This window comes from Myripristis murdjan, chromosome 6, assembly GCF_902150065.1.
Source record: "Myripristis murdjan chromosome 6, fMyrMur1.1, whole genome shotgun sequence".
Taxonomy (NCBI): Eukaryota; Metazoa; Chordata; class Actinopteri; order Holocentriformes; family Holocentridae; genus Myripristis; species Myripristis murdjan.
Genome location: NC_043985.1, coordinates 15,295,095 through 15,318,735, shown reverse-complemented (window position 1 = coordinate 15,318,735; position 23,641 = coordinate 15,295,095). Strand labels below are relative to the sequence as shown.

Genomic DNA, 23,641 nt, shown 5'->3' with positions numbered 1-23,641 from the left:
ACTTATGCATGCTTATCTGTATTTGTATTGTGCACTGATGTTTGTGTTGTATTCCTGGAGAGAACAAAGGCAATTTCCACCTTCATTTCTACTCTGTTCTATTCTACTCTGACTGTCTGTCTCCTGTATAGACATGTTGTGACTGCTGCCTGCTGGGGAAGGCAGTTCAAGAGCAGGGACTACCCTGTGACTACGACCTATCCTTGGGCCCCCAGTGTGCCCAGGTGTCCCGGGGCTGCTGCATAGACAGCAACCCAGACAACCAGACCACTCCTACTGTGGGTAAGACTCACTGGGCAAACACTTATATACAAAATATTGCACATTTCATCAAGTTTTACCTTTGTGTTAAAATTGGCAATTAGCTTTGCCTCAAGATATGATAGGACAGTGACATCAATTTTTTCAAGTTGTTGGAGGACAAGGAGAAGTATGAATGATAAAAAAATGTGTAGAAGGAAAGACTAATAGCACTGCAGATCTGCTGCTAGCTGCTGGCTAGAAAAGATGTCAAATGGTCATTTTAATATGTTCTGTCCATATGGGTCACGTTTTCATGTGCTTTGTTAATTCAACAGCAAGCCCACACTGCTCCCTGCTGGATGCATACTGTAATTGCTCTTAGCTTCACTAGCTTCATATGAAGAATACCTCTGTTGAAGGACAAATTCATCTTTTGGCTCACTCTCCTGTGCACAGAGGTCAAAGTGCAAAGAGTTAGCTGCAGAACACAATAGCACTTCTGGAGCTGCTATTGATTCAATGTCTTGCTCAAAGACACTTCAGCCAAAGGAGGACTTACAGAACAGGATAACCAATTATTTTTCAATCCCAAAGAACTGTTATAGGAAGTTGAGGTGTGTTCCATAAGATGTGAGGCAACAGTCATGTGAATAAACATACTCCTTTTTCCCTCCATTGTACAGCCTCAGAGAAAGGAGATGGAACTAATGATCCTAGAGGTGATGCATTACAAAGCGATCAGTGCAAAGGTATGGTATAATGAACAAGCTTTTTTGCACACAAGCCTATTTTGACTTAAAATATAAAGCAATGAATGATAAAGTTGTTGTTTTTTTTGTTTTTGTTTTTTTTAAACACAGGTAATGGTAATTGTGCTCATCGGTGCACAGGCAATGGCACCTGTACCTGCTTCAAAGGTTACAAACTCAAACCAGATGGAAAGAACTGTGAGGGTAAGTGGCCTTTTGCCCAACCACATCTACTTGAAGCTCACTAATTTTGAGATACGCATATGAAAACTGGAATAACAGTGATAATGGCATGGGGTAAAAGCTTGGTGAAAATAACGCCTGTGGAATATCTTTAGCGCCTACTTCTACTGGTCAAAACGTATAATACAAGGGACATAAGAGAGGTGATGGAGCCTGAGAAGCAAATATAGAGATGGAAGAAGAGTTGGTGAAATAGCCAAGTAAGGAATCAGATAAGTAGAGACTGACTATAGCCAATCAGGTGAAACAAGTTTGCAAAATTTTGTGTAAGTCATTTTGGGGCAAGTAAATTAGTAAAATTTGAGCGTTCTTCACCACCAAACTTTAGTGTTGCACTACTATTCCATAAAGCAAATCTTGAAGTTTCTTTTTTTAACTGCACTGGGAAGGACAAAAAAGAAGCTGACGCCAGCAGGAAATGAAATAAAAATACAGTCAAAATAAAAGGATGTACAAATGCAGGCTATGATCTCCTCTTCTGTCCCGTCCTCTGCCAGATATCAATGAGTGTTTGCTGGGGGCCAGTAACTGTCGGGCAGGAGAGCGGTGTATCAATACAGAGGGCTCATTCCGTTGCCAGAGAGAGGTCAGCTGTGGGACTGGCTATGAGCTCACTGACAACAACAATTGCAAAGGTCAGTCATGCTGTTCCCTGTTGGGGAGAGACACTACGGACAGATTTCTGATCAAATTAAAGTAAATACTGTGACTGACACTTGTGACACTTTCCATTGTATCAAAAGGAGTGTTTTCAGTGGCAATTTGTCTTATTTCTTCCCTCCAGATATTGATGAATGTGAGACTGGTACCCATAACTGTGTCCCTGAGTTTGAGTGCCAAAACACACAGGGGTCATTCCGCTGTCGTCCCAAGGTGAAGTGTAGTGCCGGCTATATTCAGGATGCCCTTGGCAACTGCATTGGTGAGTACTCTGTCCCAGGCCAGTGTACCAATAGAGTCCAAAGGGTCTAAAAAGAACATTTTGCCAAATTTCAGTCCAAACACTACCATTCTATTGTGGTGAGTATGTGTGGAAAGCACATTTTTTCTCTGCCTTGAGAGCTCACCCAGCACCTGGATGAATAGGATTTCTTTCACCTCCAGATGATGCAATTTGTGTCATGCGTTGGTGGAAGAAATGTTGCGACCAATTATATGCAGTTTTTTTGTAGTTATTTCACACCAGTTCAATTTGTTTTTTTTTTTTTTCCACTGTGAAACTTAGTTTTCACATAATGCAGCCTATTCCATCTTTTTTTTTAAAGCACCTGCTTTGCATCACCATGCAAAGAGCCATCTTAGAAGATGTTTCGTAATAATAAAAATAATAAAATAAAATAAAACAACAACAACAACAGCAATGTAATAATAACAACAACATAATAATAATGATGATGATGATGATGATGATGATAATAATAATAATATCAATAATAATAATAATAATAATAATAATAATAAAAATAATAATAATAATAACTTTTATTTAATCAGGTAAGCCCCACTGAGAAGACCTGATTACATTGCATCAATAAAACAAAAAAAAAAAAGTGTGATAGTGATTGTGATACACACAGTAATGTCATAATAGTAACAATAATAAAAATCATAATATAATACAGGTGTTATGTGTTCCAACTCTCCAACCAATAATTGCTGTCAAATATAAGGGCAATTTATAAATGCTGGTTTCTTCTCATGAAAAGAGAAGGCCTACCCATTTTTTGATAAAGAATACAGGGATGAGTGTCATAGATTTATCTAGTTATAAACCTAAGAGCTGAATGGTAGACAGCATTTAGGAGCGTAAGGGTGGATGTTGTTGCAGGACTATTCATTTTTCATGTAAGCTGTTAGGCAGGCCTATATCAAGATACACGACAGTAAAGGAACAGAACTGTCTCATGGATATGGATTGAGATTCAGATTCAGATTCAGATATACTTTATTGTCATTCAAACATATTAAAAAACATGGAAGAACGAAAAGTGTTTCCCAGGACCAGTGAATAATAGATAGATAATAAATAACCTAAAAACCAACAAGTTAAAATATATAATAAATAAAATAAAATAAAATAAAATAAAAACTATGGATAACTATGGATAACTATGGTTATGTAGCAGGTTATGGTGTTACATTTTGGTATGGGTCACAATAAGATACTACAGCAAATTTACATCAACAGTCACAGGCTGTAGGACTTTTTGCATTTTTCATTTTGTTTTGTTCCCTAAATAGGCCTACATCTAAAGAAATTGTTATTTTGGGATGAAAGGTTAAACATAGATCTCGAGCAGGCAACTTCACTACTTAGTCAAACGGATCATTTAAAAAGGTGATCGTCTGTAAGAGTGATGAGAGATGAATCAGAACATAATTTTGATGTCATCTGTGTTCCAGACATCAATGAATGTCTTGCCCAGACGGGGCCGTGCCACCCAGGGCAACTGTGTATCAACACATTGGGCTCCTACAAATGCCAGAGGAACTCTGTCAACTGTGGCCGAGGCTATCACCTCAACGAGGAGGGCACACGCTGCGAGGGTATGACTAGAAAATCACTATCTGAAAATACAAAGCATCCCTATAGCCCACCTATGGTTCTGACAGGGTCGCATGCATCTCCCTCCCCCACTGTCCGCAGATATTGATGAGTGTAAGGGTCCTGATGCAGCCTGTTCAGGTCATGGTTGTATCAATCTGGTGGGGTCCTACCGCTGTGAGTGTGCAACTGGCTACATCTTCAACAGCATCAGCAGGGTTTGTGAAGGTACACAGTTGATAATATCTCTCTCAGTAGAAGTTCACATGGCAAAATTCAAGTTTGTTCTCTGTCACAGTGATGCAGGTGGGTGGACCCAAATGCAGAGACCAGAGACAGATGATACAGTTAAAGTCTTAAACTTGCAGATAACAGATGATGATGCAGCAGTACACTATAGTAACTGACTATGTTGAGAATCATAGTCAGTTACTATTACACTGCTGCTAGAAATGTTTGTAGAGCATGTTGTAATTTTTGCTTTCAGATATGAATGAATGCAGGCACTACCCTGGTCGCCTGTGTGCTCACAAGTGTGAAAACACCCTGGGGTCCTACAAGTGTAGCTGTACCACAGGCTTCAAGCTGGCCAATGATGGCAGAAACTGTGATGGTATGGCAGGCATATATCCAAAAAAAATAACACTGTGCACGATGCACTTCAGCTTACATGCTTGTTGGTTGGACAGCACAGTGAGTTAGTGGCGAGTGAACATGTTTGATTGTGTGTAGATTTGAACGAGTGTGAGAGCAACCCGTGCAGTCAAGAGTGTGCCAATGTGTACGGCTCCTACCAGTGCTACTGTCGCCGGGGTTACCAGCTCAGTGACAATGATGGTGTAACTTGTGAAGGTAAGATGGTCTCCTTCTCGGTATACCCTAATTCAAATTTTGCCAATGCAATTTGAAGGCAGTTTCCTGGTGTTCAGTATTTAGTGTGCTGTGGTGCTTTTAGGATAATGCTGAGCTAACTAAAGGAGCATCTATGTTCCCAGGGCCCAATATTCCCATAATGTAACTTTTTTAAGACACAGGGTTTCCCCTGCCTGATTGTTTACTTTTTTATGTAACAGAGATATGTATATTATTCTTGTTTTTATGTTGAAAAAGCAAAAGATTGAGGGAACATGAGCCTGTTTCAGTTTGAAAAAAATTATATTGATGGAACATAGGCCCTGGTGACATAGAGTGGACCCCCCTGTGTCATGTAATAACACAGACACACACACAGTGCCAGTGTTAATATTGTCAACTAATTGTCATTACAGAAGAGCAAATGCTACACCTCAATGCAAGCAAGGGGACCAGCCAGAACAATATATTTTTAGTGTGGTGTCCTATCATTTCACGAAATTGACTCAAGTTATATCAGTGCTTCTGACTAAAACTTGAGCAAGACTAACATAACATAAATGAAAATCTGACCAAGACAAAAACTAAATAAATTCAAGAGATGACTAAGACTAATGTGTTAGCATGCACTGAAGCAAACCAAAAAAATTCTGGACATGTAGAAGAAAAGCATTTGCTCATTTTGTTCTAAGTTATTCATAGGCATAATTTGTCAGACAGCTGGTGAATTCCTTTCATTTCTGTTCCTGTTTGAGCACTTACCTTGGTACTAACTGTCTGATCTCTCACTGTTCTAGACATCGATGAATGTGCCCTGCCGACTGGAGGTCATATTTGCTCCTATCGCTGTCACAACACCCCTGGCAGTTTCCACTGCACTTGCCCTGTCAATGGTTACACCCTGGCAGCCAATGGACGCAGCTGCCAGGGTAAGCTGTCTTCACATGAGACTATGAGTCCTCATGGGCCAACAGAGTTTTTATTAGCAGAGCCTAAACATTCTGGTACAGAATCCCCTGGGGTGGAAAAAATAAATCCATGTACAGATCTGTACATTTGTACAGATTTGGAAACCATACCCGTCAGTTATAAAACTGTATCCTCAGATTTTTAAACTGCCCTTTGTAAAACATATCCTCCAGTGTGCAAACCATGCACTCAGGCTAGCCTTTTCTGCAAAGATAACAGACCATATACAGGTGGTGCAATTCAAATGGTGCTGTAGCATCAACCAGGTAAATCCAATATAGATTTAAAGATATATTCAATGCTAATGTTATATAATATTTGTGCCCTCTATGTTGCATGTACATTGTACTTTTCATCTTCCAACCTCATACCACGCTGACTTTCATCACTTGAGGGTTGTTGTTAAAATTGACATGATCCCTTAATTATTGAGAATGAAATCCTTTATTTTTACATTTAGCATGGTCATGTATAATATTACACACAATTCTTCCAGTCTTGTGTCATTGCAGCATTTTTGGATAAATTCTGGTCCAGTAAGTAAGTACATATACATATGTTTAAATGTTCTGAAATCAGGTTTTGCCACTTATTTGCCTTTTCACTCCCAGATGTTGATGAATGTGTGACGGGAACACACACGTGCACAGTGAATCAGAGCTGCTTCAATGTGCAGGGAGGATTCAGATGCCTGTCCTTCGAATGTCCCACAAATTATCGGCGAGTTGGAGAGACGTGAGTACCTGGGTTGTGCCTCTGTTACAAATGTATAACTGAGTGGGACACGTAAACAAACAGACATCAACAGATATGATGCATGAATGTCTCTGAGTATACACTCAGACAAACATACACATTTGAGTCATCTGCACTCACAACAGTTCAAGATGCAGAGGTCATGAGAGTTTTAAAGGATCATTTAGTGACTTGAATTTTTGGCTCATTTTCTACAATTACACACATTTTACTTTGCAGCAAAGCATTTTTCAAATCATGCAGGGGTATTAAAGATCAAATTTGAATTTTTGGTTGAAACACCCACCTTTCCGCCATTCGTAAACCACACAACTGTGGTGCAGAGACTATTTCACTCGCAGTTTATGCCCAAATTAAGTCATCAAAACACAACAGTGTTGCTGCTTTTAGGAAAACTTGTTGACAACTTAATTACAATGATGGAATACTTATATCCAATGGCTGGATAAAAGTATACATTTTCTGGATATTAGGCTAAACATACAAAATCACTGGTATGGTCCTTTAAAGAATACAGAGGCCATCAGAAATCACACACACACACACACACACACACACACACACACACACACACACACACACACACACACACACACACTTTAATGTCCAAGTTCCCCACAGCCAAGGTTGGTTGATGTTTCTGCCAAGAGCTCAGTGAACAATATCAGGCCTTATTCTTATTCCTATCTGTGGGTCAAGGCTCTGCATGTCAAATATGCTTGTAGCTGGAATGATTTCAGCAAGGATTCAGCTTTAGCATGCTCTGTTGTTTTAGAAAGTAGGCAGTTGAATGATGAAATGCATATGGATATGTTTTCATTGGCACACACACAGTAGAGGCTGGGTATGGCCATCCATGTACAGAAGCACTATTTAGAGAACTCCTTGCATGATCCCACAGAGGGCACCGTGACACGCCTGTCCACAAACACTTAAAGTACCAGACCGCTGAGTTTGATGTTCCCTTCACTGCATGCCCTGCACGGCAAATGAAATTTACACCTCTCTCTCTCTCTCTCTCTCTCTCTCTCTCTCTCTCTCTCTCCCCCTCTCTCTCTCTCTCTCTATCTATCTCTCTCTCCCTCCCTCTCTCTCTCTCTCTCTCTCTCTCTCTTTGTGCCTGTTTTGTTCTGTCTTGTCCTGTCCTGCTCTGCCCCACCCCTGTCCCCCACCCGTCTCTCTTTGCAGTCGATGTGAACGCTTGCTTTGCAATGAGTCTAGCGAGTGCCTGGCCATGCCCCAGAGAATAACCTACTACCACCTTACCTTCCCCACCAACATCCCTGTCTTCACCAACATCTTCCGCATGGGCCCGTCCCACACCGTGGCCGGTGATGACATCCAGATTGCCATCATCGCCGGAAACGAGGGCGGCTTCTTCAAGACGGAAAGGGTGCCCACCGGTGGTGTGATGTCAGTGGCACGGCTTATCACTGAGCCGCAGGACTTTGAACTATCACTGGAGCTGAGGCTGAGGCGCTATGGCATGCTCAGCACGTACCTGGCTAAAGTACTAGTGTTTGTAACCCAAGAGGAGCCCAGAGTACCTTACAAACCTCTGCTGGAGTAAACAGAAAGGATGTGTCATTTTCAACACATTGCATGTGTCTAGCAAAAATAACACACCTATGGTGGTATTTACTTTCTTTTTAACCCAACATATGTTGTATCATAGTATGGGGTGTGCTGGAAAACTTTGAACCCCAAACCCCACAACCCCACAAAAATCAATTATATTTTCAGGAAAGCATGCTGTTTTCTTTTTCTTGAAAAACTTGATATAATTAACTTAGATACTGCATACTAATACACACCATGACTTTAAGTCATAAAAATGTACATGTGTTTACCCTCCACTTCATCCCTGGTTATGTTGTGAAGTAACCCCATTATGACATTGTCCTACACTAGATACACAGATGTGTTGAAAGTGACACATCCCTTTTAAAAAGTGGACATGAGCAATAGCAACTCATTTAACACACAACAATCAGATGAAACAAGCACATATTTTATTTTATTTTATTATTTTTTTTCTTTTTACTACTGTAGCATTTTTACATAGCCACTGTTTTAATTGTAGGAACACTGAACATTATTCACAAATATACTGTAGGTCTAACTGAATGCATCATCTTTGAGGTAGGGTATTTTGATAGCCGCTAGGTGGCGTTCTAGGTCAGGGTAAATCATAAAATGCTAGTGGCCCCAGTCTGCCTATAATTGACTGTAATTTGATGATCATTGCATGATAAAGTCTGACATTTTGCAGTATTTTATGGTTTAGTTGAACAATTTTCTATTAAATTTGAAATAGAAATAACACATGTTCAATTCAAATCCAGTTCTTGATAATACTACATTGTGGGGATAAATCTAATACAGCATAGAGACCAGTTGGAATGTGGGTCCAAATCACAGTTGGAAGAATGAAAATTTCCTTACATAGTTTCATATTACTAATATTCCAGTGGCCTCAATGGACAGGAATGTCCGCTATACAGACATATCTCAAGTAATGCATATATTTAATATTGAATGCATTGTTCTGCTAGCAGGATTACTCCCGCTTCTCAGGCATCAGTTACGTTGCACCACATACTGTATATGTCTCTATTCAGCCAGTTATTTTCATGCATATTTTTTTCTAGTGCCCATTATATTTTCGGCTTAATGTAAATTGCACAGATTTCCACTGCGTACTGTGGGTGTAAACCCCAAAGCAGACAGATAATCCAAATGAAGGCCGAGTAAGTGACAGCCGATGGGATGCAGTGGCAGAGGAGAGGGAAATATGCACCAGCAGGATAGAGTATAAATAGTTTGACATGCTGTGTGGCTGCTGCCCGGGGCTGTGGCTTATAATAACTGTAAATTCAGATGTCCTAGGTTCCTCCTGTCCTGAGCTGTCAGGCCAGTAAGGATGCACTTGGTCCCTAGTGGGGATATCCTTAAAATAAGAACATAGTGGCGCGCAGGAGTTTTTTTCCTCCCCTTTGACATTGAGTTATGGGGCTCTGGGCTCTGGCCGGTGGTCTGAACAATTTGTGGTAGAGCAACATCACCGCGCACAGAATGAATGATGCCCTGCAGTGTTTGTGTTGGGGCGTTATCAATGTGCCGACTATAAATAATAATTACCAAAAAAATAAAAGGCCCCGCGCTTGACCATAGGACTTTCATCCAAAAAGTCTGTTTTTCTTTCTGGGCTGAAAGTATTGGGGTTTTTCTCCTGGGCTGAGCCACGTGAGCCATGGAGAGATGAGAAGACGCGTGCATGTATGCATGTGTGTGCACGCACGCACACACACACACACACACACACACACACGCACGCACATGCACACACACACACATATATGTTCAGGCACACTTGTATGCACATAGGCACACTTGCAGAAATGAGTATGCACACACACATAGGCGTGTTTGTGAGCACATATGTATATACGTACGCATTAACACACACCCAATGTTAACTCCACTTGCTGCCCCTGCTTTGAAGTGCCCGTCTGTGTGTAAGGGGGCAGTTCACCCTGGGTCATTATCTTCTCGTAAATTTACTCCGTAGCCCAACAGAGGTTTCACCCCATCCTCTAGAGCCCCGCTTGGTTCTTTCTGCAGCTCAGGCCGTGGTATTATAAACTAGGAGAACATTTTGTGGCTTTGGCCTGGGCCAAAGCAAAACTTGGACCCACCCGCTAATTGCTAATTACAAGCCCCTACCCAGTGGTGGCTTGACTTTTTGTCAGGGGCTTCTCTCCTCTCTCTCTCCATGAAAGGAACCCTGCAACCCAAGCTGGGCCTGGGCTTTGAGCTGCAGCCTATAGGTCCCCTGAGGAGAGCCAGAGATCCACGGCTCATGACTCACAATGTGGCTATATGGCTGCCATGCACATTAACTGGACTTATACATGGCAACTTGGCTGTTTTTATAACCTAATATAACCCTATACTGACTTGTCTCCTTTGTGAACACCACGTTTGAATTTAACAGTTTGGATGGCAGAGTCAAGGCTTCCATTTTGGTAAGTTTCAACAGTTGTCCTCAGGATCAAGCATTCAGTGGGGTTTCAAAGACAAATTTATGATGTTGTTAATGCCTTAGAAACCTCTCTCAAAGTCTTACCAGACAGGTAGTGAATAGTGATACTTCAGGTGGCGTTAGTCTTAGGAGCCAGCAGGGGCCTTCCATTCCCTCCGACCTGTCACTGATTAGGCTGTGGAATAAACAAAGCCCTAAATAATAGGATGAGAGCTGCCCGAGGGAGAGGCTGGGGAGTTGTCTAGTCATGTTGCTCACAATTTAGGAGACTTTTAGAACACTCCCTTGCCCCATAAATCCTCCTCAAGAGATTATCTGATGTGAAGCCGGGGATGCTCAGCAAATCCAAATATTTTCCTGAGCAGGTTGTGGATCATTCTCTGTGAGTGTAGTAATTCACTTCCCACACAGCTTGAAACAGTGCATCAGAAAACCATCAATGGCAATGTGAGTCTCCACAAGCTACAAAGTTTGGCTTCGGCATGAGCTTTGGCCGTTGTTGGTTTATTATTCTTCCAAGCCACATAGAGTTTGATTGGCTTTGATGTTGACTGCTGTATCCAGCATCCCTGCTGTCTTGTCCAGATATTGTTTGTCTAGTGGCCATTTCAGCGGGCCCACTGAATTCTTGATTATGCGGCTGGCTGCTCCCAAGGATGCCCTGTTATTGTGAACTTCACAAACCAGCGGCGGTTGACTCCATAATCTTTTTATAGACTTCACCTAAAGGTCAGAGGCCATGTTTTTGTTTTTGTGTGGGTATGCATGTGTCCTCCCTTCTAGGACGGCAAGACTTGAACGCTCTGACACTGTTCGCTGCATAAAGTCCTGTCAGCCCAGTGATGTTGCCTGTGTTTTGGACCCCGTCCACTTAGTGTCATACACAGTCATCTCCATGCCCACCTTCAGGGAGTTCACAAGGCCAGAGGGTAGGTAAAGATTCAGCATGGCTCTTTAAGTAGTGATACACGAACTTTTTGGGCAATCCAACAATAGACAAGTACAATGTGACAGAGGGTCAAAATATATTTCCTGGAAAGAAAGGTCCTATGGGAATAAACAAAAATGCTAAAGTAATGTATTGTTGACCAACTGAATTGCCTAAAAATGCTCTGTGTATCCCTAGCCCAACATTTTCCCTCACTTACCCATATTTTTAGGGCTCTTCTTGTGACAGAATGTTATGCTGAAATCCTTGGAAACAACGAATTTGAAGACAACATGATAACTTGTGGTTTTTCAGTGTCAATGTGGCCCTCAGGCTTTGTTTTTTTTCTGTAGCCCTGTTTTATCTCCCCTAATCTCTGAGGTCCCATCAGCTGCATTTCCCTGCAGTTGTCAGAATCCATATGACTACCTCTGACCCCAAATTAGCTATTCCATGATGTTCTCCAGTCTGGGCTTGGCTGGCCCACACCAGAGAGTAAGTGCCATGCTGGTTGGATATGAGTAACCACCGTAATCACATGCAGACAGTGACAGCTGACAAGCATCTATTGGCCTCTATGCAGTGCATGTTTCAGACACACTCATGCTCAACGTCATGGGGAGTTAAGCCCTTGTCGTTTCTCATAAGCTCCAAGCTGGGGTGTAAAGGACTCAAAGCCCCTTCAGCTGAACAACAGTATTGAAAAACGTCAACCTTGCTGTGACCCTCTCATTGTACAATAAACACAGACTTTTCCCGTCTCCTATTTTATTGTCTTCCTCTTGGAAAAAAAAGCAGAATTGGCACAAGCCTTGCGGCACAATGCGAGTGTAATTATGAGGATTTAGGCTCTAAAAGCTTTTTGTGTCTCTAATTGTTATCTTCCAACAGAGATTGTTTTCCTGAGAACAACGGTGCCGGCTTACGGATCCTATCACTTCGGCAGCTATGATGTCAAGTTTGACATCCTGGAGGGCAATGTGGAGAATGCCTTCGACATCATCAAGCGGGTCGAGAATGGAATGTATGTGGGTGAGTAGAGCGATTTTTGCTGTGCTTCGTGAGCTGTGAGGTCTGGCTAGTCTGGATGAGCCAACCAACTGCAGATATATGACAATACCAGTCTACCATGCAACCTCACTCCTGTACCAACCCCCAGCTTCCATGGCTGGAAATTACATTTGCTGCTTGACAAAGGAGGCGGTTTTCTGACCTAATTTCCCATTGACATGCCTTTTTTTTTTTTTTTTTTTTTTTTTAACAAACCAAACTCACATGTGCATATACAAGTCTGCTTGAGGGGGACAGAGAGAGGGTGTTTCAAAAGCAAAAAATCTTCCATAAGGAAGTTCTGGACCCCTGACATAAGTGCTTCAGACATGGCTCTAATGGTCTTTGTATTCTAGTGGCATCATGTAGCTGTCATCGTCTCCATGGGGGCCCTTCGTGTGTGTTTCTCTGGAGAGCTGTGCTTTGACTGATCCTTTGAGACTGATGGACTATTTCCATTTTTCCAAATATTTGGCAATTCTTTATCTCTTCTTGTGGGTAAAGAAAACAGCACTTAATTCACCTATCCACAGTTAGGATTGTGCCAAGCAGATCATAATCCTCTTATGGTGGCTGCCATGTGCAGGGATGTGTCCAAGGAGTGTCGATATCTACACACAGGCATTCACAGGCACATCTTTGCTTGCATGACTGGCTGCAGTTGACAAGCAGTGACCATCATAACTACCTGTCTTACTCGGGACTGCCAGCAAGCAAAAGGACTTTGAACTAGTTCAAGTAGGAGCGGCAGATACCATCTTCAGTGGTGTATAACAACAACACATGTTTGGGTAGGAGCCCATCCCATCCTTTGGTCTGGTGGTGACCCAAAGCTGCTGCACGTCTGTGGGAGAACTGAACTGAGCCTTGGCCCCAGGAGGATGAGGGTGTTGTGGGCCCAAGGATGACACATTGTTGGGCTTGTCTGAGTGTTTTTGTTTTGGTGCTGTGCGAAGATGCAGGCAGGGTGGTAGTGGAAGGAGAGTGTCTTCTTCCCTCGCTGATGGATGTAGGGACAGGCTGTCAGTACGCACATCTGTCTTTATAGAATGAAAGGGAGAGGGAGAGTAAACACAGTGGAAGGAGTGAGAGTGCCCGACTGTCATTGGCTCATGCTGGATTGTGGGCACATGCAAGTGCTCCTCTTTTACACTTGGGCAGAAACAGATGTCTGGTTATCACACTCACAAATACATGGGACATGGGACATGCGAGTACATGGGACAAAAATGTACTGGAATGAAAACAGTATAGCTGCTTAAATGTTGCTGAAAATAAATGGATCAATTTTTTAATAGAGCTATAAGCATGTGAAAGACTTCTAATTCACAAAAAAATGTCTGTTACTTGTGATAAACGTAATTCACTGATGAAATACAACAGCAGTTATTATATTGTTTGATAATGTTAACTGATGCTGTAATTCTGCATAACTGTATAATGCGTTGTTTTTGAATGCACTGTATGTTGTGTGTGTATGTGCATGTGTGTGCGCGCGCGTGTGTGTGAGTGTGTAAAGAAGAATTAGAAGAAATTCCTGTTTATAGCAGCTCTCATTCACAGGGGCAAGTCTTGAAGTGCACTGTGTGTGTGTGTGTGTGTGTGAGAGAGGGAGAGAGGGAGAGAGAATAAAATTACAGAGAAAAAGATAAAGTGAGAGCAAGTCAGTGAAAGAAGAGAAAAAGAGAGAGAGAAAATATGTGCAGAAGTAATCCTGGGTGCTTTGCTTCATGTGGTTAAATGTATTGTTCCATTTCCCCACTCTAGGCCTCAGTGTCTCGCCGAGCATTAGAGCACTTAAACTGACGACCACATGAAAGGCCTGTTTGTGAGGAGCCACTTCTCTCCCAAACCCATTGGATGCTTATTGGATGCAGCTCTCGCATGTTAGCATCACTTGCCCATCATATATCCCTACTGAGGCACCGCGCACTGGTGCCTTTGGTCACTGACTGCCCGCTGTGAAGTGTGACGTCCATGGTGTGATGAAGGCCCTCTTGGTTTTATTTAGTGGGTTTTGCTGCTAGTGCTTTTTCCTGCAGACACACTGCTGTTGCGTAACTATTGTATGAGGCTGGCTGACGTGTCACATAAGGAAGTTTAGTTTCCAGTATCTCCAGCGCCTCTGACATTGGTATTAGAGTTTGGTAAGATGTGAAGAGTAGCAGACATTGAGGCTCCACTAATGAACAAGTGTGTGGAGTCAAAGTAACTTTGGCCATTATTTTTGGCCACTGTTAGTGTTTTTGAAAGGGACAAAGGAGACAATTAGGAATCCTTAGAATCGATATGCTGTTTGCTAATGCTTGAAAATTCGGTTCTTAAATAGATTAGACTAGCTGATAGTGTTTTCCATTTTGCTCACTGACTCACTATTTTAAAGCCCCTTACCCACTGACTGCACACCCAGGCACGCATGCGCTGTATGCACGCACACACAGACATTGGCTAACTGCACACCACACACTGAAAGAGCCACACCACTCTTTCCTAGTCGCTGGTCATTCATCACTGCTTTTCCCAGCAATGTCACATCTGGATGACAAGCCTGACAGCTGTACGCATCTGTGCAAACACCACCCGCTCTCAGTGCTTGGAAAACATGATCAGAACAAATCAAACACTTAACAGTATCCCGTGACAGCCAGTAGCATGGCTGCGACCACACAAAATCCCTTCAGGTAGACATACAGCAGATGCCCTAAGGTGATTTATATCATCCTCACAACAAAGACGACACTTCTGACACATCTTACATGAACTTTGGAAACACAAACAGTGGAGGAATGCATTACTCATGCTATCACCGTCATCCACTTTTGATTAAAGACAGATTGCTTGAACAGCGTTGATAATGGAATGAATGATTTTGGCATTCAGCAGGTGGATGGATGAGTCTGTGCTTTGAAAATTGAATGAATTGGGAACTGGGGAAAAGACTTGAGGGTTTTCCTGCAACATATGGCATAGTGCAGGTTGGTGGTCTCTGACCCTTTGCTGGGGATTCCCCTGTTTGAAGGGGAAGAAGAACATATAAATTAAAAGTGGGAGATGGGAGACCACTAGAAGTATAATACTTAATCTGTTCAGAAATGCATTAAATAGGTGCATATGGAGGTAGGAAACGCCAAAAAGTCACTATATGCTGTGTAGACTGTATATAACCAACTTTTTGTGTTCCCTCCATCTATGTGCACCTTTTTAGCGCACTGTGTGAGCAAATTAAACATTATGCTTTTGGATTCAAGTGGTCTCCCATTTTCTGATTTTGATTGATATGCTTGGTCTCTTTTCTCACTGATTACTTGTAGTGGGTTGGTGGAGGTAGTTCATGTTACAGTAGTCCTGTTTTTTCATCTTTATTTATGTATATTCATTCACATTTTGGAAGTTCCTAGTACAAAAACCCCAAATAAGTTGTTGAGCTATACTGGAGTATTCAGGGTTTGGTACTTACTGACAGTGGGAACTGTTTTACCTAAGCATTTTCAATGCATTTTCCACAGTTCATTCAGCAAAAAGAACCACCAACAACCTTCCAGTCCCTCCCAGTCACAATCTTTTGCCTGTGGCAAGTATGAAAATGAGAAGATGATGGGATGGTGCAATGTGTGACAAAATGAATCTCAGAAGTAACAAGAAGGCATTCAGTAGATAAGAGACCTCCACTAAGCCTGCAGCTGGAGGTTTACTGCCCCGTTTTGTGCTGAGCCACACCCTCTGTCATCAGTGTGGTGGTCATAGGATGCACCCTTTTCATCCAATCAGTGGGGAAAATTAGTCAGTGCTGCCTTGACCCGTGACCAATTTTCCTGTTGGTGTTGTTATGTGTGTTATGTTGTTATGTGGATGCATTTGGAAACCATGGCCCCATTTATGCTAAGATCCACCCATTGTCATGCCGCTTTGTGGTTGACTGGACAGAAAAGTTAATCATCTCTTTGCATGTCCGTCCAGTACTTTTAAGTTATCCTGTTGGCTGACAGATGGATAGACAGGTGGATGGACCAGGGCAAGAAATGCCCAGCTGCAGATTTCACCTCCTTGGTGGAGGTGAAAGATGGAGCAAAAATACGGTACTGCTGTTTGTGTACACTGCAATAAGTCACTAACTAAGGAGTCCAATCACTGCTGCCTATTTTTTAAATTCAGTCATGTGTAGCTTGAAGTATTGCATTTGCAATTTTATGAAATCATTTGTGTCCTGATTGGACAACCACAGATTGTATCTTACCCAGATCATCTCTTCATGAATCACATCCATCCTTTTTTCCGGTTTTGGACAGACTGCAAGACTGAGACGCCACAGCTACATTCCATTCATTTTAGAATACAGGTAGAAATATGCCTCTGTGGTTTATATCCCATACAGACAATAAATGTCTTTTCCTATGTCATTTACACAGTGCTGCCAGGCAGCGAGGCAGACAGCAAGATGAATGAAAGAGGAAGTGGACAGTTTGTCTCTAGGCAGGTAGTCCCAGCCGTCAGTGCAGCCTTCCACAGTGGCTGGTGGAATGTGGGCCTACTGTGTGAGACATGACTACTTCAGAGCCAGTGGAGCTTGTGGCTCTGGCTTGTGGCTGCACTGGTGAGGAGTTGAGGACAGCAGTGGAGATAAGCAGACAACTCCTCCTAACATTTTGAGGAGCTTGTCATTTGGATGAATCACGACATGGCAGCAGCAGGCCCACCAGAGCGCACCAAGCCAATGAAGAATCCGTGTCTGTCCCACAAGGGATTAGTATGACTAATCAAAACACTGTCTTCTCCACCCGACAACCCCACAGTCAAACACATGCCTCCCCAGGGTGGTCCTCTACCAAAAACACACTTATGGAGAGATAGTGATTCACATATGTCATGCTTATACACACTGAAGCACCCTCGCTCACACTCACACTCGCACACAAACATCCATATTCTATGTACACACTCAAAAAGTCTTTTTGTTTGCAATAAAACTGTCATAATATTTTACTAGACTTACATAAGTACTTCTCTCCCTGGGTTTGGTGATCTATTTAATTTATACCCATCATCAGTCTTTCTTTTCTGTCAAAATGATTTCAAGAAAATTTGGCTTTGTTTAGTTCATCAGTCAGAATTTGCTAATTCATAATCTTTTTTATCTATGCGTATGTAGATACTTGCCAAAATAGATAACGAAGTGAAAGCTTATCAAGATGCTCCAAACTTCTCCTCCATTTATAATGTAGATATGAAAAAGGTTCACGTTTGCTCATACTGGAGATTATAATTGCAAATCCTTGCCTAAAATACTAAAATCAGCAGGTTTTAATCTCATATCCTCTCCATTTCAACTACATTGTGAATTCTATTTTTTCTTTCTTAGTTATGGGGCTTAGGTTTGAAAGGTCACTGGTAATACAGTGCAAAGGTTGTGGTAAAGATAATGGTGCATGTTATGTCATCTCAGCTGCTTCGGCCCACAACCGCTAAACAGAAAGTCCAAGAAAAGAACCAACCATTCCCTAAGGCTACTTTTCAATGATGTCACAACCCATTGAGTGACACTGTCCAACAATGACCCATGGGCCATTTGGGAGATCTATAGCTATGACTCACCGCTAATTGACCTTAAAATATCAAGCCACATGAGCTGGCTTTTCAGAGCAGGGGTGCACAGGGCTCCCGCCCCCCCTTTGGAGTGGTAAGAGCCTTGTTTGGATAGCCTGGCCCGACTGGCCGACCATATACCAATGACCAGGCCCTAAACACAAGAAAGGCCACTCAGTGCCTCGAGATCCGGTCCCGGAGGGGCCTATACAATCAGCCTTTGTACAATAGGTGGTTTAAGCCAAGAAATCTGAATGGTTTAAGACATGTTTCAGCCCGAGGGATGCTTTATCAAAAAAAAAAAAAAAATGAATTATTTACTCCGCTAATCCTATATATGTGCACTACTATGAAGCACACTTTTAGGATTTGTGTATTACCATTGTACAAAGGACATAATATCAGAGAGTGTATTCTTTGCTGTGTTAATGGATTTGCTGAAGCTACTCAGCTGCACCTTGTACCTGGCCACATCACCATTGTGGCTATTATTACGATAAAGAACACCCTCTTAGCTATTATTCGTGTACTCTCACAGTAGACTGGAACTTAGTGCTCCACCTGGCCACTCTCCAGTGGTTTGACTGCAGAGAGCATGCATCGCGCCACAACCAGCGTGTCATTATACAATACTGTGGTGAGGCCAATGCATACTTTTCATTTGTCTCTGGTGTTAAACCCGTTCATTTTGGATTTTGTCATACACTTCCTCGCCGAGTTGTAGAAACCAGAAAACCCCGAAATTGTACTGTTTACATGTAACCCTTCAATATTGTAGCCCTCGTGGCCATGGAGGATGACAAATGCCTCCTGGCATTTGCTTCACTTTGTTTTGTGGCAGTGTCTCCTCTACTAGCATGCATTTAAGGCTATTTTCTACTTACGAGGCTATTTTATGGTGTGGCTGAATGTCTTGGGGAGCACGGGGAGATTATACAGCTGTGTGTTTGATGGTGGCTGTTTGAGACGGCACGGTCACCTCTGCACCCTGTGGCAGATACCTCAGTGAGATGGAAAGACACACTCTGGGGAACACCACAGTCCTTCCCAGCACTACAGCTGTATCTCCTCCTGGAATACCTCAGGCCGCAGCACAACAGATGATATAACGTTGCATCCCAGTTGCATGGCAAAATCGTCAGTTTTAGGTTTTTTTTCCGAACTTCACATTGTTTATTTATATGAATCACAGGTAACAGTAGCATGGTGTTCAATCAAAGGCAACCTGTTATGTGGCTGGCGGCCTTTGCCTCACAGCCTGAGTGAAATGTTAAAGATGATTATGCGGTTGTGGTTTCACCTCAAGTTCACTGAGTTAGCTGAGGCCCAGCTGTCACTGCGGATGCTTTGCCTCATAGAGGATACCACTGTACTTCTGATAGGAAGCTTATGGAAAGACAGAGTCATCCTGTTAGGATTTCTTTGAGGCTTCCAAGGGGTCAGAAAACATTGACTTAGTATCAAGCTCCATTTCATAGAATTGGACACAAGACCTTGTGTAGTAATAGCATAATTACCCTTTCCTCGCCCTCAAGGCTGTGCAACAAACCAAGTTAAACAAAGGCTAGAGGTTAAGTAAAGGCTATACTTTTAAACAAATGAGGTGTTTCATGCTATGCCACAAATTACTACTGTAACATGGATACATCTCACTGGTTAAATAGCTATCAATGTACTTAAAAGTACTGCAGAACTGACCATTTAAGTGTCCTAATTTGTAGATGCTCTTTGCGCAGCGTTGCTGTCCTTGTACTAGTTAGAGCACAAATGATAATATGAAAGATGAATGTGCCCTACACAACTCTGAAAGGCTTCAGACCCATTCCTTACGTGCCTTTAATAAATTTTCAAATTAAACGTGTTTGATATCATACAAGTTGTTGGCTTTCTTCACCATCCGTTACTCACATCTAATTGATGTCTGTGTTTTGATGATTTATTTATGAGGTAGGATTGTTTCATTGGTTTCATTGAAATATAGTGCAAAAGCCTCATAGTGCAATGACTTAGCCTCACTTGACCCCGATTATGAAGATTGTTTAGAGTCTCCATTGGATTTGGGTCACATTTATGATCTGAAACCATCACTCTATTCCCAATAAAACAGGGCTATTATGGACTGAAACCCATCTGTCTTTGCGGTGGTCCATACTGTGCTTATAATGATATTTTATTGTGCTCTCGCTCATCTTCACTGGGTGTTTGCTTCAGCCCTGAACCCTGTGAACTGATTTTGATTTAGACATAAGAACAAATCTCGAACCTTCTGAACTCACTGTGCATGGGTATTATTTTTGCATGGCTATTTGGTCATGAGGCACGTGGATGATGTTCAATATATTGTGCAGTAAGTTATCTCCTCGTCTTACCTTATTGAGTGTGGATGCTTTAGGGGATGATGAAAGACATGCCACCTCAATTGGCTTGTGCCTAAACATTATATTTAAGTCTTAAAACCAGATCTCTTTTTCCATGTCCATTATTTTTTCTCTTAACATTACTGTTGCTGCTGTTAGGTTCAAGAGAAGGTTACTTCTTTCTAATGGCGCTGACGCTTTGGAAACAATAAAACCCCTGTCTCGCTCCCGTCTTTCAAGTGTCACTACGCAACAGAGTCCCAAAACACCAAAACAAGGGGGCAACCCTTGTAGACATGGGCCCCATTCCGCACTCTTCTAGGCGCTTATCGGTCGAATCTTCTGGAATCCTTCGTGTGCCCACAGAGCAGGCTCACAGAGAGAGAGAGCAAGAGAAAGTGACAGAGAGAGAGAGAGAGCGAGAGACAGCAAGTCAAGCTCCTATAGCTTGCCCCTCCCAGAGTTAAAGATGGATTCCTGGAGGAATGCCTCCATGGCTGTATCGCGTGACTGCGACTGCTCCCCGCCGTCAAACACATGGGACTCATTTACCATTGTGGGCCACAATGATGGTGCCACAAACATCAGCCCCCCTCAGGAAGGGAAGAGAAGGCAGAGTAAGGGAGGGAGGATCTACCATCATACAATGCCAGTGTCCCCAAGGACATAGTGGATGGCACATAATGGATTGTCATCTTGCCTGTGGCGAATGCGGCCAAATGGATCTTACTACTTTTTTTTTTTTTTTTTTTTTTTTTACAAGTACCACACAAAGGAGTCTCATAATTCAGACTGAATGAGGCAGTGATATATCGTCAATTTAATCCAAGTTGGATTAAACTGCTGGGTCACCATACTGTGGTTTAGAAAGGCTTCTCTACATTAAAGCTTCGTTTTAGAGCATGGAACGCTACCTAAAACCACTAACTATTTTGAACCAGTTATGAACGCATGTAAGAGACATGGGAGGAAAGAAAATGAAAGAGAGAATGGCGCAAGGAATCAGAGAAGGGACAGTGTGGTGATTGTGCTGCCTGACTGCGCTGTGGCGATGGCTGTTCAAACAGGCCTGAGCTGAAATGTCACCAGTCCTCTGCGGAGAAAAGGCCTGCTGACAGCCTGTATAAACACTGGTGTTTTTTTGCCCTGTAATCGCATGTTCACCCAATGAATTCCACAAGTATTCGGTAATAGTTAGGGTCTCTGTTGCGGTGTGTTTTTTTCCCCCCATCTGTTTTACCATGGTCGAGGGTGTCTCTTGTCTATGGGGAGAGGGTGGAAGGTGGGAAGTAGGGAGGAAAAAAACCCAGAGAGTCCTGACATTTCTGTCATTGCATGAAGCCACTCAGTACATCACCAGACTTTGGCTAGATGGTGAAAAACTATATTTCATGTGAACATTCTTTCGTGTAACTTCTGACATCTTATAAAACATTCATTAAGAATTAATACGTGATCATACATGTGACACAGCTGGGTGCTGAGTTGGTTTAGGAAGTCTCACCATCAGATATTGGAAATTAAGTAAGATGATCGTAAACAGCCATGGTATTACACAACAGGCAAATCCTTGTAATATGCTCTTGTTATTATTGCTCTTTTAAAAATAAACCATATATGTTGTTAAATTGCTTATAATTTACATGATCCTTGCATTATTCTGTTGTTTCCTATTACTACACATGGACACTCATCGTGGTTTCTCTTTCTGCATCCTCTAGGCGTGGTCCGCCAGGTGAAGCCGCTGATTGGTCCATTGAATATAGTGCTGAAACTGTCCACCAGCAACCTGACGTCCCAGGGAGTCTCTCACCAGAACATCATCAATGTTTATGTCTTCGTGTCTGAGTTCTGGTTCTGAGACGTGGACGCCCAGTTTTACCATATGCCTCAACGCATCTTTTATGCCACTGCACCCTCCTTAAAATGAGGACACAAAGACAAATTTGCTTGGATGAAATCAGTTTCAGTGTACCAATGACATGCATGTACACCTTGGTTAGATCAATGAATAGATCAGTACAAGGGTTTTAATGTTATATTTGATTACCCTTTACTTCTTCAGTGATGACAGACCACTAGCTGCTTACAACTGTACATTCATAAGAGCACTATTTTTTGTTTGTTTGTTTGTTTTTTGGATTTTTGTTTTAATGACAAGCTCAGCCTGAAATGCACTTGTGTATTGCACCTGGCATAATGGAGCTAAACATGAAGAAACCTTATGCTATAAGAAGTCATTTACTAAATAGGGCATCCAGAGTGTGATGTAAGTTGAAAGTGCATGCATTTAGAAATGACATTAAAGGACATGGTGGTTGAATGCAACAATAGTCTATCATGAAATTATAAACTTCCTTTTTGTCGCATTCATGTTTCCTTTCTTACTGTATGCATTGGATAATGTATGTTTTATATGAAATAAACATTATTTTTTAGTTACAGTAATTACTTTTTTATTATTCAGATTTATTTCATTTCTTCAGATGCTTAGAAAGATTCTTTGTAGAAATGGGAGCTAAGTAGAGATATTCTCAGTAACACATATAATATAAACTCATTAAATGTGCATTCATGCATACTAATAATTTGATTTTATTTGGCATACCCAAGTTATGTGTTGCCACTGTCAACACCATGCTGTGCACAATAGTTTCATTATGGGGATATGCGAGTAGTATTGGGCATGATTGCAAATATGAGACATACAAATATAATCTTTACCTTTTATCTTGTTTACCTTTTTTGCCATGGTAATATTTGAAATATCCTGATCATCCTTGAATGATGGAATTTCTGTGATGGAGCAATAAAGATAGATAGTTTGTCTCCAATATGCTATTCATCTGGTTATGAATAAGCATATAATAAATATTCAAAACACAATTTTGAAGGGGCTCACTGGGAGTCCTTTTGTCATCTTAGGAGATGGGGAGGTGATATTTGGCATAGTGATAGCGGGACGAACAAGCAGCGTGGTGGTAGCAGTAGTTGAGGAGCAAGAGCCTGAGCACCAACAACCACTTTCTTAATTACATTTGTCAGTGAACCAGAACTCCTCTCCCCCTCAAACTTGGGAGACATCAGGCAGAGAGCAAGTAGAGCAGATGTCAGTAACAGCCCAACTATGGGACCATAATCATCACTGTGGCCAGGCCCAACCAAAACCTCCCAATGCTTCAAAGACAATGGTGGAGGAGGGACATCCATCAGGGTCGCAAGTCATCAACCGTGATGGATTTTAAGACTCCACTGAAGGGGGATATCCTCTTCAGAGGAAATAGAGGCCAACAGGTCAGCCTTGTGGTTAACATGAAAAGAGGG

At 42.0% G+C, this 23,641-nt stretch overlaps 1 protein-coding gene across 2 annotated transcripts in view; it reads left to right on the top strand.

Moving 5' to 3' along the window:
- fbln1 (fibulin 1) overlaps nucleotides 1-22,675 on the top strand; it is a 32,536-nt gene extending 9,861 nt beyond the window's left edge. The window contains exons 4-17 of one of the 2 annotated variants that reach the window (XM_030054467.1): nucleotides 132-282; nucleotides 927-992; nucleotides 1,104-1,196; nucleotides 1,733-1,870; nucleotides 2,020-2,157; nucleotides 3,639-3,782; nucleotides 3,883-4,008; nucleotides 4,268-4,393; nucleotides 4,513-4,632; nucleotides 5,430-5,561; nucleotides 6,213-6,336; nucleotides 11,186-11,331; nucleotides 12,222-12,362; nucleotides 22,039-22,675. In XM_030054467.1, coding sequence (XP_029910327.1) covers nucleotides 132-282; nucleotides 927-992; nucleotides 1,104-1,196; nucleotides 1,733-1,870; nucleotides 2,020-2,157; nucleotides 3,639-3,782; nucleotides 3,883-4,008; nucleotides 4,268-4,393; nucleotides 4,513-4,632; nucleotides 5,430-5,561; nucleotides 6,213-6,336; nucleotides 11,186-11,331; nucleotides 12,222-12,362; nucleotides 22,039-22,178 — 1,785 coding nt within the window. In that variant the 3' untranslated portion in view covers nucleotides 22,179-22,675. Of the gene's footprint in view, nucleotides 1-131; nucleotides 283-926; nucleotides 993-1,103; nucleotides 1,197-1,732; nucleotides 1,871-2,019; nucleotides 2,158-3,638; nucleotides 3,783-3,882; nucleotides 4,009-4,267; nucleotides 4,394-4,512; nucleotides 4,633-5,429; nucleotides 5,562-6,212; nucleotides 6,337-7,545; nucleotides 8,681-11,185; nucleotides 11,332-12,221; nucleotides 12,363-22,038 lie in introns of those variants that run through there. The other variant, XM_030054468.1, reaches the window with a different exon arrangement.
- Nucleotides 22,676-23,641: the final 966 nt, after the last annotated feature.